This window comes from Branchiostoma belcheri, unplaced genomic scaffold (assembly GCF_001625305.1).
Source record: "Branchiostoma belcheri isolate BF01 breed outbred unplaced genomic scaffold, Haploidv18h27 scaffold235, whole genome shotgun sequence".
Classification (NCBI taxonomy): Eukaryota; Metazoa; Chordata; class Leptocardii; order Amphioxiformes; family Branchiostomatidae; genus Branchiostoma; species Branchiostoma belcheri.
Genome location: NW_017803838.1, coordinates 233834 through 249768, shown reverse-complemented (window position 1 = coordinate 249768; position 15935 = coordinate 233834). Strand labels below are relative to the sequence as shown.

The 15935-nt window shown below is 41.6% G+C and overlaps 2 protein-coding genes and 1 pseudogene across 3 annotated transcripts in view; 1 reads left to right on the top strand and 2 right to left on the bottom strand.

The window, feature by feature from the left end:
• The window catches only part of LOC109470834, an 8537-nt gene extending 5557 nt beyond the window's left edge, over positions 1-2980 (bottom strand). Inside the window, exons 1-2 of the mRNA XM_019769921.1 lie at positions 2860-2980; positions 1969-2076 (exon numbers count right to left, since the gene is read on the bottom strand). Coding sequence (XP_019625480.1) covers positions 1969-2076; positions 2860-2878 — 127 coding nt within the window. The 5' untranslated portion in view covers positions 2879-2980. The remainder of the gene's footprint in view (positions 1-1968; positions 2077-2859) is intronic.
• Positions 2981-5634: 2654 nt separating this feature from the next.
• On the top strand, positions 5635-6963 carry LOC109470833 (annotated as a pseudogene).
• A 1735-nt stretch (positions 6964-8698) lies between these two features.
• Positions 8699-15882, bottom strand: LOC109470846. Of its 2 annotated transcripts, none has more exons than XM_019769936.1 (7): positions 15760-15882; positions 13794-13885; positions 12194-12331; positions 11350-11444; positions 10473-10585; positions 9872-9981; positions 8699-9307 (listed from the first exon to the last, which is right to left on the bottom strand). In XM_019769936.1, the coding sequence occupies exons 2-7, from the start codon at positions 13878-13880 to the stop codon at positions 9161-9163; spliced, it is 690 nt and encodes a 229-aa protein (XP_019625495.1). In that variant the 5' UTR covers positions 13881-13885; positions 15760-15882; the 3' UTR covers positions 8699-9160. The 2 variants fall into 2 exon arrangements, with proteins under 2 accessions (XP_019625495.1, XP_019625494.1); XM_019769935.1 differs by lacking the exon at positions 15760-15882 and adding an exon at positions 15017-15307.
• Positions 15883-15935: the final 53 nt, after the last annotated feature.

The window sequence follows — 15935 nt, the reverse complement described above, 5'->3', positions numbered from 1 at the left end:
TTTTAATTGTAATATTGAGATGAGAAAACTGTTTCCCTGACACAGCAAACAGACCGGGTGAAAAGGGTGAAAAGTTCAAGCCATTGACCTACCTTCGCCTATCCAAGAAGGCTACACTATAACGTAATAGATAACCTTCTTTGCCTGTCTGAGCGCAGTGAGAGCGAAGGTATGTTTCGCAGGAAATAAGAAATTAGGTGTTCGTTACCACTGTCCCGATGTCGAAATGAAAGTAGATTTGTTACGTTTCGGGACGATTGGAAAATTGACTGGAGTCCATCTCGATCCTTGGAATTCACTTCCGGCTTCTGCTAGCAGGCGGCAACCCATAATACCCTGACAAACATTTGACCAATCAGCAACCGCATGCTGTTGCAAGCATTACGTCATGTTTTATTTCGGTCATTTTCGGTAGAAATCGCTCCCCGCGATTCGGCTGTTCAGAAGGGTGTCGGAACCATGTGTTTTCCAATAAGGTCAACCCAATGTTTGAATTTTCTCGCGACTTACTGTAAAATTTTGAGATTTAGCAGGGTACAAATCCGAAGGGTTTTAAAGAAACACAATACATTCAAAGACTCACCAAACAGTCGCTTGTACATTTACCGAGCGGGGTGGTAACTTGGGAGTAACTTGGGACTAAAGTTTACAGAATTACATGAAGTTAACGTTTACCGCTCTGCCGCCTACGGGAGATGCACTCAGAGTTACATGAAGTTAACTCCAAGTTCATGGACCGGACCCCAGTCTATTATTACTCGCCATACCATACATACATCTGTGTGTTAAGCCATTTGTTCAACCTTTATGACAATGCACGTAGATTTCATGATGAAGGAAAGGTTTTTCCAAACTTTTTTTAGTCGCACGCTCGCATCGTAATGTTGTTCCCAGAGGACGTCATCCATATAATCAATCAACATGGCAGCCGAAGGTTGTGCTTATTACGAAGGTCGTAACAGATAGAAACGGCAACTTCAGGAGTAATTAGGTCTTTAAGATGCTGGCGGATATTACCGTGAACAATTTTGTAGAACATAGACAAAGAATGACGACGATCCCAAAGTGTTTCCCAAACTAGTTCTGCAAGGAGAGAGGAATACGAGGACCCCCTTACACCCCCTGAACCTGTAAGGGAGCATTCATGTACTCCACTCGTTCTAAGCGTTGGGAATCGAATGAGGTTACGTTACATACTTGCCATATGATATCAGCGTATTCGAGAAGTGGGTAAATAAAGGATTTGTAAATGACATCGAGTACTGTTCGAGGTAACTTGAATTCTAGTTTGTGGAAAGTGCACAAAGATCTATGAAAAAAAAACAAAAGACAGATAAAAAAGGTGAATCCCTATCTAGCGATTCTAATTTTTCAAGGGCTAGAAACACAACATAAATTTACCTGGGTCTAACTGATTTTGGACCCCTGACGGCTTTCCTCGTACTGTACAGAAATTCTGGATTCTTTCTGAATTATATGTGTACGTATTTGAAAAAAAAAACGATTTATAAAGAACGGAACAGTTAAACACAAAATCGTCGCCTGTGTTTTTTTAAAAACATCATACTTGTTTTTCATTTTTTTTAATACATGCCTTTGAAAAATTTTAAAGAAGTTTTTTTTTTGGACATTTTTCGACAAAAAATGGACTTTTGAATCCTGATCCCTGGTATTACAACCTCATCATTGTTAGTATTTGCATACCTGTAATAAGATTAGTAAAGCTTTCGAGATTCAAAGTGCTTGTTCTTGCATCTTTGTTCTCAATTACATAGCTACTATTTAATTCTTTTATTTGAGAACCTTTGCCAGTTTTGCACTGGGGTAAGTTTGGAATAGTCTACTTTTGCGTGGGAGGGAGATGGACTGAAATATGCTGTATTTGCTCCCAACCAATTTGTCGACCTTTCTAGTATTGGGGTTGGATCTTAATTAATAGACATGACCCAAGAAGGCTTCTAACCTTACCTAGCTTCCCGGCCCTGAAAGTGGCGTTCTGGACACCAACGACGCACTCAAACTGTTTGGGCAGACAACATCCCTCCACCACCACCGCACACACTCCCAACAGGAACGCTATGTTTTATGATAATGAATCTTTATCTGCATGTTCATCCCCATGGGGCTAAATGCATACATCAGAGTACGATGTTACATGTAACGTTATATCATACTGAGTTTGAGTATAACATGATATATGGGATATAAGAATAACGTAAAAGTCTTAAAAACTACAGTCAGAAAAGACGTTCTATCTAATCTAGGTCTTGAAGAATTCTTCTCTCTGACATTTTAAAGCAACTGGAGATACACCTTAAATACACTGCATGACATTGTCAGGTTTACACATGTGTTAGAAATCATGACCAGAACATGTTCTTTTGCAGTACTATAGGAAGCTGTAAGGGGGACCATAATCAAAAAGTCCCTTCGTGTTGCATGCAAACATCATAAATACCCACCGATCCCCCAGTTAATGTGCTGTCCACAAAAACACACACCACACCGAAAACATAGTACCTCTTGGGGAAGATAACTAGCGTTCAATAACATGAGGTATAGACGCTTGTTATACACAAATGGCCGTGTTCCCGGTGTGAGTGGTTCAAACCTTACAGTCTGGTCTCAGGTTTGACATCTTGAAGAGGTGATAGTAACCTGTTATGTCAACTCTTCCACAAATGTCGTAAATCTTCATAGCCTAAAATAAACGACGTCTTAATAATCCTAACTGAAACAACAATTATGAATAACAACATAACATGAGCAACTAACATGTTTCTGTCTACTAGAAAGAGTCCAACGTAATAGATATGCTTCTAGGTAAAAAAGAGATAATATCAGAATGTATATTCTCACCGATTGCGACGATTTTCATAATTTCTATGTGCTGTTGCGGGGAAAGAGAAAAACTGTAAGGAGGTAAGCAAGCCAAATGACGTAGTAACTATTTTAAGTCCCTTGAAAAGTTCTAGAGCTCGTTGACCTTTTCCTGGTCAGCGTCATATGACCCCAACAGGAGAGTGAGTAAACTTTAAGTTAATCAATGACATATACCATTGATCGTTGGTCTCCAAGCAGATGCACGGTGTGCGGGATTGTGTTTTATTTATTACAACTTTATTACCACAAATGTGTAAATGGATAGGGGTAACAGGAACATAGTTTACTCCTTTTTAAAAACCCCCACCAAAATAAACTGATAAGGATTACATAAATAATAATCAAAATAAACAATAACAAAAAAGTCATAACAACCCTTGATACAAGGATGATGACAAAGAATTAACAAATTATATAATGAACGTTGAAGTAAATAGAACGAAAAGCCAACGATAAATAATAGATCTAGATCATTCGATAAGTAATAAATAATACATAACAGGTCGAGCAACAGTAGGAATATCAGTTTAATTTAACAAAAACGATGCTAATATCATGGTAATGATATCAATTAGTAATAACATTTGATTTGAAAAGGTACCTAGCAAAATAATTCAAATAAATAAATAAATCATGATAATAATAACAAGATATCTGATTGGGGTGATTAGAATGGAGAACACTTGCGACAAGGACATTGAGTAAGCCAGGTGCATATATTGTTGGGATCGAATCTGTTGTTGGTAAGAGAGAGATAGTAAACTAGGATTAATTTCTTAAAGGTGGTTATAGAGGCTGTGGGGCATAATTTTACACACAAGTGTTTTCAGGTCAGTGAAAAGCATTGAGCCTGGCCCTGAATCTGCCTATAGTACACTAAGGCGCATACTTTTCGGTCATGTTTTAACCCTCAACAGTACACCTTCCCGGACTGATTAATCTGTACACCTGGGGTCCGCGCGGACCCCAGAACAGTTTTTTGCTAATTTTTAAAAATTATCAACATGCTACCAGCTCAATTGTTTTGCAAACTGATGTGGGAACCTCTGTGTCCACATTACATACAAAAATCATACATTTTGAACTTTTTCTATTTTTTGGTGAAGAAAAGAAGACAAGAAGAAATACCCGATTTTTAAACCCATTTCAGACTGAAGGGGCTTTTGAGGCCCAACTTTGATCTCAGATAGCGGCTAAACGGCTTGCGCTAGAAGTATCAAATTTGGAGACCTTTCCTAAAATGTCTCTGGAAAAAAGTTCATATTAGTTTAATACTAGTAAGTTGATGTTTTTTTGTGTTGCCATGGCAACGGGCTATTTTTTTGAAAATAGAAGTAATTTTGGTTTAAACATAAAAATTTTCTGAGTTTTATATTAAATTACACTTCTTTTCCAACATTAATAACATCTTACATAATTAAATATAAGATAAATCATTTAATATGCATAGAATATGCTAATTTGATGACGTCATTGGTCAAAATCTAATATGGCGGACTATATTATTAGCTCTGACGTCATATGACGTCATAATTACACCAAAGTTATTAAAATTTAATTCTTTTACTACACCATTCTCTGAAAACTTGGTAGACATACGATGAGTGCATAAAAACATATAAAAACGGAAATAAGGTAATGTATAAGAACGCCAGTGTATCCATTATGATCGAAAGCCGGCTGGGGTCCGCGCGGACCCCAAAACGAAAATTACAGATATAATTTTTTTTTATAAATGGTAGAAACGGAGTTTTCTGCACTGTATTGAGAGACAACTTTGTGGGTAACAATTACCTAAAATTTCAGAAAAAAATCTTTAGAAACAAAAAAGATATTACAGAATATATAGTACTGGGGTCCGCGCGGACCCCAGGTGTACTGTTTAGGGTTAAGTAAGTTTTCCCACTTCAGATACTTGACAAGTACATTGTAAAGAGGAATCTATATTCCTGTTAGCCTTTGATAAGTCAACTTTGACTTATCATGATAATGATGATGATTTATTCATTTATGATGACTATTATTCCACATATATGTTAAAAACTTAAGTGATATAAGTCATTATTGCAAATATCTAAATTCGTTGAACCAAAGTGATACTACATCAACCTGTAGATTCCGACCTAAGGCCACACCAATTTAATTTCTTGGTTAACGGATTCGCCGCTTCATTTTTTTTCAGATTTGCAAATAAAAATAAAGATTCAGAATCAACTGCAAAATGCTCATATTTTGCCCTGAACAGTTGAAAACAGTCCTTTTTATCCTAGTTGTTACAGTTATTCCATCTTCCAATGCAATGGTGTCATTCAAAGTTCAAAATTCACTGTTTAAATTTTGAACGAGCCTGGTGTGTTGACTTCATGGCTCCTATCGTACCATTTTGGCGCATAAGAGGATGCCTAGGCCTGTTTTTATTTTCTTTTTTTTTCGCCCGCCCGGCCCGCTCCATCATTTTTCTAGAAAACTCCGTTAACCAAGAAATTAAATTGGTGTGGCCTAATTGTAATTTGCATTAATTAATTATGTATGTTGTAAACAAACATCGGAATTCAGCCCTCTTAAAACAAGGCTGCGAGATATGTTGTTGCTAATACAAATAAACCAATAAATAAGAATAAAATCATACAGCCTAATACATTTATACAATTAAAAGGAGTCCTTTAAAATGGTCGTCTCCTCTCGAGCCTCCTATCTGTCTGGAAATGTAAAAAAGATATCACAACGTACAAAATTTACAATCCCACCATAATGAAGAAGAGTCATGGCATGTTCGTATTTCTGTTTTTATTTTCTATCTTGTCGGACAATGTCAGAAGTCATCAAAGGACTCTGTTTTCACAGACGCATGGATATTTCAGAGGTTTGTTTCAGTGTTTCAAGCTTGAGAAAACATCCAGCAGTAATCGTCATCGTGCCTTGGTCCAGAAGGGATTAGGACTTTGCAAGTTTCTTTTATCATTTGAGTTACTATTTCAACAAAAAAAATCTTTAAACAGGTACATCCAGTGCAAAAATATTTCATCACAGTGTGTAAAGATCCCATATTCTGACTCCTGTGAAGAACCTTTAGCCCATTTCTCATGTGATTAAACATTGAATTATATAGTGAGGTTTAAGGTTATCATAATTCTAAGATTCTGTAGTCGTATAAATTGTTAATTGTACTTAATTTCATACATCCTTTTCTTTTTTGTGTGTCTAAAGGTATTCGAGAGCATCGCCTACATTTGAAGAGCTGGGCTGAGCCCTGGAAGACCATGCCGACAGGATCTGCTACCAGAAATTTCAGAAATGTTTGGCGAGGACCTCAGCTCCTCAAAGCTACCGGCCAAGAGAAGGGGAACAAAAGTCACTGCGATGGAGAAAGTCTACCAACTGGAGCAGGAGCGCCACAACGCCGTGCCTTTCAAGATGAAGAGCAGCTGCTCCGAGCGGCGTACACTACCGCCATGTTCGGGGAGGACCTGTCCGCAGCCCGTAGAGTGCCTGTACAGCCCAGCCTGGTGGGAGCGCGGAATCACTATGCCCGCCATGAGCAGGAGGTGACAGTAGTGGGGAAGTCGCGGCTCCAGAGGTATCCTGAACCTGATGTATACATCACCGTGGAGGACGCAGACTACCGTGCCGCCCAGCGGCTGAAGCGAGAAGCTGCCATGAACCGCTCCTCTGAGAGGACTGGTAAGAGTTTGTAATCTTTGTGTTTACGTTTATGTCTGTTCTAATCTGAGCTCTGTTTTTCAGCCCTTTGACATAAGATGGACCAGGAAGGATCTTACGGAACTATTTGAAATGATTTCTTCTTTTTCCTTCATTCAACTTTATTTTTTCAGGCAGAAACAGTATGGACATACCTTACATTGATTTTGATCACCTTCTACTTCTCAAGTCTTAACCAATCTGCAACAAAAGTTTTTTCCTTGAAGCTATACTGCATACTTATTCAACCTGCTCTATTTTGTATCCCACAGCCTCCAAACTGTCACCGCATGCCCCACAGCGCCACAGTCTGACTGGGAGGAGAACTGCAGCAGGTGACATCACCTCTGAGCAACAATTGGAGTCCTTGGTGAGTATGAGTGCATGTGGACTGGTTGATATTTTGTACATCAATAAATACAGAAACGGGGTATTAAAACCTGCCACACCATCCACCAACAAGCCACCTGCGCGGCAAAAGACTTAGAATGGCCTTCAGTACGCAAACACATCAAACAACAGGTGGCTGACATGCGCCATGATGTGTGGAGTCAGCATCAAAAGAACCTACTGCAACAAGGACACATGCTACAACTGCTTGAGGAGGAGAAGTGTGATCTCACGTGGCGGTCAACTATCTACAACCTGCCAAAAGGTGTCTTAACCTGCCCCTGATGTTGAATGACACACCAACAAGACTGGTGTCCCTGCCCCTGATGTTGAATGACACACCAACAAGACTGGTGTCCCTGTCCCTGATGTTGAATGACACACCAACAAGACTGGTGTCCTTGGTGCGGAATGACACACCAACAAGACTGGTGTCCCTGCCCCTGATGTTGAATGACACACCAACAAGACTGGTGTCCCTGTCCCTGATGTTGAATGACACACCAACAAGACTGGTGTCCTTGGTGCGGAATGACACACCAACAAGACTGGTGTCCCTGTCCCTGGTGCGGAATGACACACCAACAAGACTGGTGTCCCTGTCCCTGGTGCGGAATGACACACCTACAAGACTGGTGTCCCTGTCCCTGGTGCTGAATGACACACCAACATGACTGGTGTCCTTAGTGCGGAATGACACACCAACAAGACTGGTGTCCCTGTCCCTGAATGCCACACCAACAACACTGGTGTCAGTGGTGCTGAATGCCACACCAACAAGACTGGTGTCCCTGTCCTTGGTGCTGAATGCCACACCAACAAGACTGGTGTCCCTGTCCCTGAATGCCACACCTACTAAACTGGTGTCCTTGGTGCTGAATGCCACACCAACAAGACTGGTGTCCCTGTACCTGAATGCCACACCAACAAGACTGGTGTCCCTGTGCCTGGTGCTGAATGCCACACCAACAAGACTGGTGTCCCTGTCCTTGGTGCTGGATGCCACACCAACAAGACTGGTGTCCATGTCCCTATACAAACTTGGACGAAGTCTGCCATCTCTGATTGCCTTGTTTCATAGAATGTATTCAAGACCCTTAACACGTACCCCTGTAACATCCCCCCCCCCCAGATGACTGGACCACCCTGTTTGGAGACTTCATTAAGTTTGGGCTGGCTGCCCTGTCCATTCTGTTTGTCTTGTTCTTCATGCTGCAGCACTGTGTTCTCTTCCCGGTGTCAAAAAAAGAGAAGCATGGCCGACGCATGTAGGTGAGAGGTCTCTGTTGGGTGGACAACCGCCGGGCCATGAGGTCATTTGCGCCCGTAAGGGAATAAAAAAAACCAAAAGTGTCTCTCTATTGGAAATGTATTACGCCAGTCACTTTTGAAATCAAAATGAATATAACGAAATACAGGAATATGATATGGTTGGGATATTCTCCATGTAAGAACTCACCTGTACACAAACAACAGTTACTGTAAGGATTTATGTGAAGTAGGTTTTTACTGAGGCCGTAATAATAAGCTAGTAATACGGGTGAAGTTAAGTTTGATTTACATGATTGTTTTGTTCATCACAAAGTTTGATAAAAGACATGATTGTATGTTTGGTTTATGAGGTTTGCTATAGCACCTGACCAGGGATTATAATATCACCATGTACACCGAGGATAAGGCGGGGCATTAACGTTATTATCATATAGCCTATCCAACTGACACAAACTTCTAATACCAGTATAATGTGGACTCGGGAAATTACAGTGTTCATCCATATTCAATTCTAGCATCCCAGGCCTGCTGCTGATACAAATCAGTCCATCTTTAGAAAAAAAGACAAATAGATGTAGTGTATAAAGTACTACAGAATGTTGTGTACTTTAGCGTCCGTACACCCTTGCCGACAAGGAATTCCATGTAGACTCAGTACCATACTAAGCTGCTAAAATGCCTGGGTTAAGATTAAAAATACCACTATTTTTCCTTACGATATACTTTTAAACAATAGAAAATTGCTAAATCGTTTTGCAATAAATGACAAAAGTGTTTCACATATCCACAGTGGAACTTACTCTGGTTTTGTAGGGTAGAAAATGCTGGTTATGGAATTTTGTTATTCGTTTTTGCTACTTCGGAGTTTAGGCATCGACGGACACCACTTTTTATGCAATGTTCCTAACGTCTATGCTTAACAGATGACAAGTTTGAACTGGCGTCCGTCCTCCCCCTCAGGAACCAGAGTCCCCCGCTCGATCAGACTCTCCACGAACTCAAACTCCATCAGCTTGTCGCCCAGGTCGTTTGGGATCCCGCCATACTTCGGGGCAGTGACAGCCTGAAGTTAGGGGGAAAAAGAATGTCCATCTGTAGGATATTTTTTTCTTTTATTGAGAGTTCTCTCTCTCTCTCTCTCTCTCTCTCTCACACACACACACACACAAACACACACACACAAATACACACGCGCACACACTCACAAACACGCGCGCACACACACACACACACACAAAGACACATACGCGCGCACACACATACATACACGCGCGCGCACACACACACATACACGCGCGCACACACATGCGCGCGCGCACACACACACACACACATATACACACACTCGCACACATACACACACACACACACAACTGTTACATACAAACACAGGCACACACACATACATACATGACTGTATTCAAATACACACTAACACATCGTGATACACACACATACAAACACACACACACACACACACGCACACTTACAGAAACACACTGTTCTAATGCTCTAATGCTTAACCGTACTCTGAACATGTTGGGTTGCTTATATTATCCAACTGTGATATAAAGTTTTCATTAGTTGATGATTGATTGAAACGTATGTGTAGATGTTATACCCGTACCTTGGAGTCGTCCCCAAGGACACCGTCTACGATAGCATTGGCTGCTTTAGAATCACCTGCAATCTTCTTCCAGACTATGGCTGGCAAGCTTGACATCACATTCGCGGTCCCTGTCAAGCAGAGGTAATCACGTCACAAAATAATCCCCAAGCAGATATCCTTTGGTGACTGTAAGACCACCACCTAAAGATCTGCTTGGAGAGTGCAAAACTCAAAACTAGAGCATCAAATTGGCAAGGCGACAACATTGGCAGAGCAGTATCTAATACGCCATCCGAAGGCTGGCGCAAAAAAAGAAACTTAAGATACCTGCACATGTACAAAAAAGTCAGATAAAAACGGCTAAAACACCTCTGCTTAGAGAGTAGTCACAGATGGCATTAGAATAGAACTAAACTTGTGACAATGCAATATAAAGAGATCCCGTTAGCTTGGATGCGTACTAAAGCTAGGAAGGCTGGAATCCTCAAATCCTAAAAACTAAATACATGTTCACTGATTGTTATGATCACAACATTTGTAGTTTCAATCAACCTGATTGGATTATTAAAAAAAAAACATTCAAACGACTGTCGCTGTTATTTAAGTAATGATTCCTCACCTGCGATACACTTCTTGACGGCCAAGAAGAAGTCAAACTCCTCCTTGCGGCAAACGTAAGCCAGGAAGACGTCGTAGGTTTCGTTCGTGTTGGCACGCACAAACAGGTAGTACCTAGATTGGGAGTGAATGGCGTATGGATGACTCAATAATTAATTCAATGATTAGATGACAGAGCCAGCGGTATAAGGACAAAACAAGAAATTGGAGCTATCAGATTTCAGGATTTGTAGAGTTTTCCTGGCCTCCAAGGGCATACATTTTCTGTGTCTGGCGTTTGACCTCCTGTTATTGTGCCTATCAATCCCTCCCCACCCATGTGCTGTTAACCTGATCTGTTCGGACAAAGATGCACACACCTTGTACAGCTTTGCCACTCAATACAATACTTCCGGGTACAGAAAAACATTTCAGGTACTGGGACAAGTAAGGCCACACCGACTTAATTTTATGGATGATATCCTCTGAAGACCACCAAACTAGTGCTCGCGGGCGAATAAAAAAATTCCGGCCCAAAATAAAAATGCTACTAAAGCACAGGAATGCAAAGCTCATGTATTGTGAATTTGCGGCAGTACATAGTGACGTATACGACAAGCCGGCACATGCTGGCTTTTTGCGGATATTATGAATTGGCACTGTACGTATGTACTTAGTTCTTGAGTCGTGGAGCTTCGGCAGCCTGGGTGCCATCCTCCAGAGTTACCACCGGCTCCGTATTATCGCTAACTACCTTGGACTACCCAGGCCTAGAGCCAGGCCAGAGCCTCGGAGGACGTGATCTTTTTTTTTTTTTAGAATAGGCGAAAATCAATGCGCGCGCGGATGTCATCCATAAAATTAAGGCGGTGTGGCCTAAGAAAAAGATAACTACTGACCTGTAGAATTTATCGTGGAAACCTTGCTGGTTTTTGCCCTTGTAGACGTCTGCCCGCCCACTGGCATGCATCCTCTTTGCCACATTCACTCGAGCCTTTTGGAAGGTAACAAGTCAGGGTGAAAATTAATTTGTAACTAACTTACACATGGCACAATGAAGGGAACTTCATTTACCGATAATTCATCATAGCATTTACGTATCAATTATGCCAATTTGTAGCATTCGTATCTGTTCATGTTTCAACTTGCCATAGTTTACATACACCTATCAATTTTAGATTCTTACTGGAATTTTAGATTTTCCTCATAAATTATTCCAACTGATGTCCACATTTGCACAATTTGATTTTCTCCTTGTAGTTTTCCATCAAACTGCTAGTGAGAGCACATCTTTCACAGCATTGTACGCCAAAAAGCGCTAGTTACTCAAGCAACTTTGGAAACGGTCAGACGTTTCAGCTAGACTTGTCTGACTTTTATGAAAAACTTAAACTTTTCTCCAACTCAAAATTTTGACTGACTTTTGTTCCCCTTTTCGACTTCCCAAAAATTTTTCTTCACTTTATTTGCATATCAATCAATAGTTTGTGCATATAAACCTGCATAACTTTCTCCTCTGGTCTCTCAGCCACTGACGAAAGCTAGTGAATACTAGCTGAAACGTCTGACCGTTTCCAAAATCATATCCAGTTGCTTGAGTAACTGCTTTTTGGCATATCGTATTAGATGGATCATCGACGTTTCACAGCATTGTGTTTCACTTTAGTAGTGCATATTTATCAATCCATATCTGATGAACGGAATGCATTATTCTAGTCACATGGACAGATAATATGATCTCACCTGGACATCCTTCCTGAAGTCAGCAAAACTCTCGTCCACACAGTCTACGATCAGGTCTAGCCCTTCCCTGTCCAACTGTGTGTAGGACTCGAGACTAAACTCCTTAGTCAGGGACTGCCAGTCACATTGTTTCAGCGCCTGGAACATGAAAACAAGAAAATCACCTTTGTGTAGTGTGTCCAGGCTTAGGGGGAAGTTTTTTATTTGAGTTTTAATCCCGTGAAAAATAGGGTCGGTATACAGGAATTGTCTACTCTATTTCTTTGAATTTCGTAATCAGCTCCAGTACCCGTCCTTCCGTTTGCGCGAGGGAAGGAATGGACAAATATTTCACCCAGTATGAAAGTTCATCTGTGTTGGTACAAATCGTTATGAAATAAAGACTAAGCTCTAACTTCCAACACTTTGATACAGAATTGGGACTTACCCCATTTTTACCCAATTTTTGGTTGACTCCATCAACCTTGTTAAGTCCCAATTCTGTATCTAAGTGTTGGAAGTTAAAGCTTAGTCTTTATTTCATAAATATTTCACCCAATGTACTCAATCGTATTTTGCTTCTGAACATGGATGAAAGAATAATTTCATCAGGTTGGTAAATGATGGAATACTGGTTTAAGACATGTTCTTTTTGTTCTCAACCATTTATTCATTTGTTTTGCTGCACTACGCAGTAAAACAGTCAAATCATTAGCCCAGATGAAAATGACAGACGGTCATGTAAAATAAATGGTTGTGAAAAAATCTTGATTCAGTTATAAAATTTTATGGCCTAAAATTGCACCCCCCCCCGTCCTCCCCAACTAAAAGGTTACTAGGGTAAGAGTCGGTCTGGAAACCGGATATTTTTCAGTGGCCCCAGTGGTGGATGTATGAGTGATTGAGTGAGTGAGTGAGTGATTGAGTGAGTGAGTGAGTGAGTGTGTGAGTGAGTGAGTGAGTGAGTGGGTGAGTGAGTGGGTGAGTGAGTGGGTGAGTGAGTGATTGAGTGAGTGTGTGTGTGAGTGAGTGAGTGAGTGAGTGTGTGCGTGAGTGAGTGAGTGAGTGAGTGAGTGAGTGGGTGAGTGAGTGGGTGAGTGAGTGAGTGATTGAGTGAGTGTGTGTGAGTGAGTGAGTTAGTGGGTGAGTGAGTGAGTGAGTTAGTGGGTGGGTGGGTGAGTGAGTGGGTGAGTGAGTGAGTGAGTGAGTGAGTGTGTGAGTGAGTGGGTGAGTGATTGAGTGAGTGTGTGTGTGAGTGAGTGAGTGAATGAGTTGGTGAGTGAGTGAGTGAGTGAGTGCGTGAGTGAGTGAGTGAGTGCGTGAGTGAGTGAGTGCGTGAGTGAGTGAGTGAGTGAGTGAGTGCGTGAGTGAGTGAGTGAGTGAGTGAGTGAATCAGTGGGAGATTGAGTGGGTGAGTGAGTGAGTGAATCAGTCAGTCAGTGGGTGGGTTGGTGAGTGATCATGAGTGAGTGGGAGATTGAGTTAGTGAATGAGTGAGTGGGTGAGTGATTGGGAGATTGAGTGAGTGAGTGAGTGAGTGAGTGAGTGAGAGAGTGAGAGAGTGAGCGAGTGAGAGAGTGAGCGAGTGAGTAGAAATGAATTAAAGCATCGACTTCCTTACCGTTTTGATTGTCAAACGAACCTCCTCGTCAAAGCGCTTGATCTTTCCGGTCAGTGTTGCGGTAGTCTGTTGCTCCACGAGTGCCATGGTTGCTTGTTCGTTTAAAGAAAACATATAATAGTTGTTATCGCTAATGGTACAGTGCTGCAGTGTATTGATGGACAATCGATTGTAAAATGACTAGTCCATATATTCAAACACTCACTCACACACACACACACACACACACACACACACACACACACACACACATGTACATACACACACATAGCCACATACACAGACAGGCATACACACAAACCGCAAGCACAACCACTTTTCCAAAGGGAAGTGCAACTAGCTAGTAGTATGACTCACAATCATGGTTTCATTTTCGTTTTCAGTGTGGCTCCTTATGTTTTTCCTGAATTTAACCGCCTTTTACCTTTCACCTCCACTGGTATGCTGACGTTCTAATGTGTTTTCGACGGCGTCATTGCATGTAACATATGCATGCTATGACACAAGTGGTGTCTTGGTCAGTGTATATATAGAGGTTTACGGAGAAAACTGGACACCTGCCAGACCAGGCTAGCTGGCATGTCCCCAGGCCAGGCTAGCACGTCGGGCTACTCAGATCCCCCCATTCATATCCTCACGAAAAATAAGAAATCCAAACAGTTAGGCCCTCTAGCAGAAAGCATGGACATTGCACCCAATACACTGGTACGTACGGTACCCCTGCTGTTTGGATGTCTTATCTTTCGTGAGGATATAAATGGGGGAAATCTGAGTAGCCTGACAATCGCGCTCCTGGCGGCCGCCGCCCTAGGTTGCCGCCCCCCAAAAGCTTGATGTCAAGCACGCGTAAAGCTGGCGGACTGTCGACGGCCCTGGTCCGCCATATATGGTTAATGAAATGCAAACGTCACGAACTGCCCTCAGACGGTGCGGCACCCAACAGAGATGGTTGCTATGGGGTGGGGGTCATTAACCTCCAGCCGAGAGCTTGTATACACAGGCTACCCCCCATGCTAGCCTGGCCTGGTGGACATGCCAGCTAGCCTGACCTATCAGGCACCCAGGTTTTTCCGTAAACCTTATAAATAAATTCTTTGAGAATGATTTTAGGATCTAAAAATTCATCATTATCAGATAGATCAGAGTTACGCAAACGCGCGCGCGCACACACACTGACAAACGCGCATACACAAACACAAATTCAGTCAAATTCAAATACTTACCAAACATGTACATCATATACATACAATGCACACCCTCTAACGTGGCAAAACACACACAAACACAAGAAACACAAGCTTATAGCAGTTTTCTATAGGGAAGTGAAACTCACGGTGTCTTGTTTCACCCACCCACACATATCACTCACCGTGAAAGGTTTCATTTTCCATCTGCTAATCATTCAAAGTTTGGCTTCTTATACCGAGTTGCTTCTACGTAAGCCCAACTTTTCTAAGTCATCCTTAGACTACTGCTACTTTCATTTTCACTTAAAGGCGTACTAAATGTATCAAAAACATGGGCAAAGCACTGAGTCAGATACTAATAGATCTGTTTGGATATCAACTGTTACAAAATACAACCATGGCAGTCAAACGTTCCGCTCAGCTTCAGGGGATTTTCCCACCCAAACCCTCCGCGTTGTAGACTGAGATTTCAACATAGCCTAATACCGGGCAACTACTATTAAAGTACCTCAAAACCGATACCCAATCTAAGGTTCAGAATTTGTTAAGGACTGTGTTAAGGGGCCTTTGGGGGTTCGCTAAAAGGTCGCTGTCCTGTGGAAAGAAGCCGTACTACCAGTAACTCTAGACTATTTTTCCTAGGTGCATTGTCAAAATCTAAATTGAGTTTTGATCAGGCAGGCTGTGACAGAACCAATCACTGGCAATGGTCTATATATTAAGCGGGGTTAACTACTGAACGATTAATCAATGCATTGAACCCTGTGAGAGTTTCCTACCTCAAAATCAGCGTTCTGCACAGAACTGTAGCCCACAGAAAAGTCACTGCCAGTGCGAGAAAGACGGCCGAGGGTGTAATGCTTACAATCGTCAGACTACGCCACAACTACTTGGAAATTTTCAAAAAGTCCCGTTTATCTATGGTAAATGACTCATTAGCAGACACTACGTCACC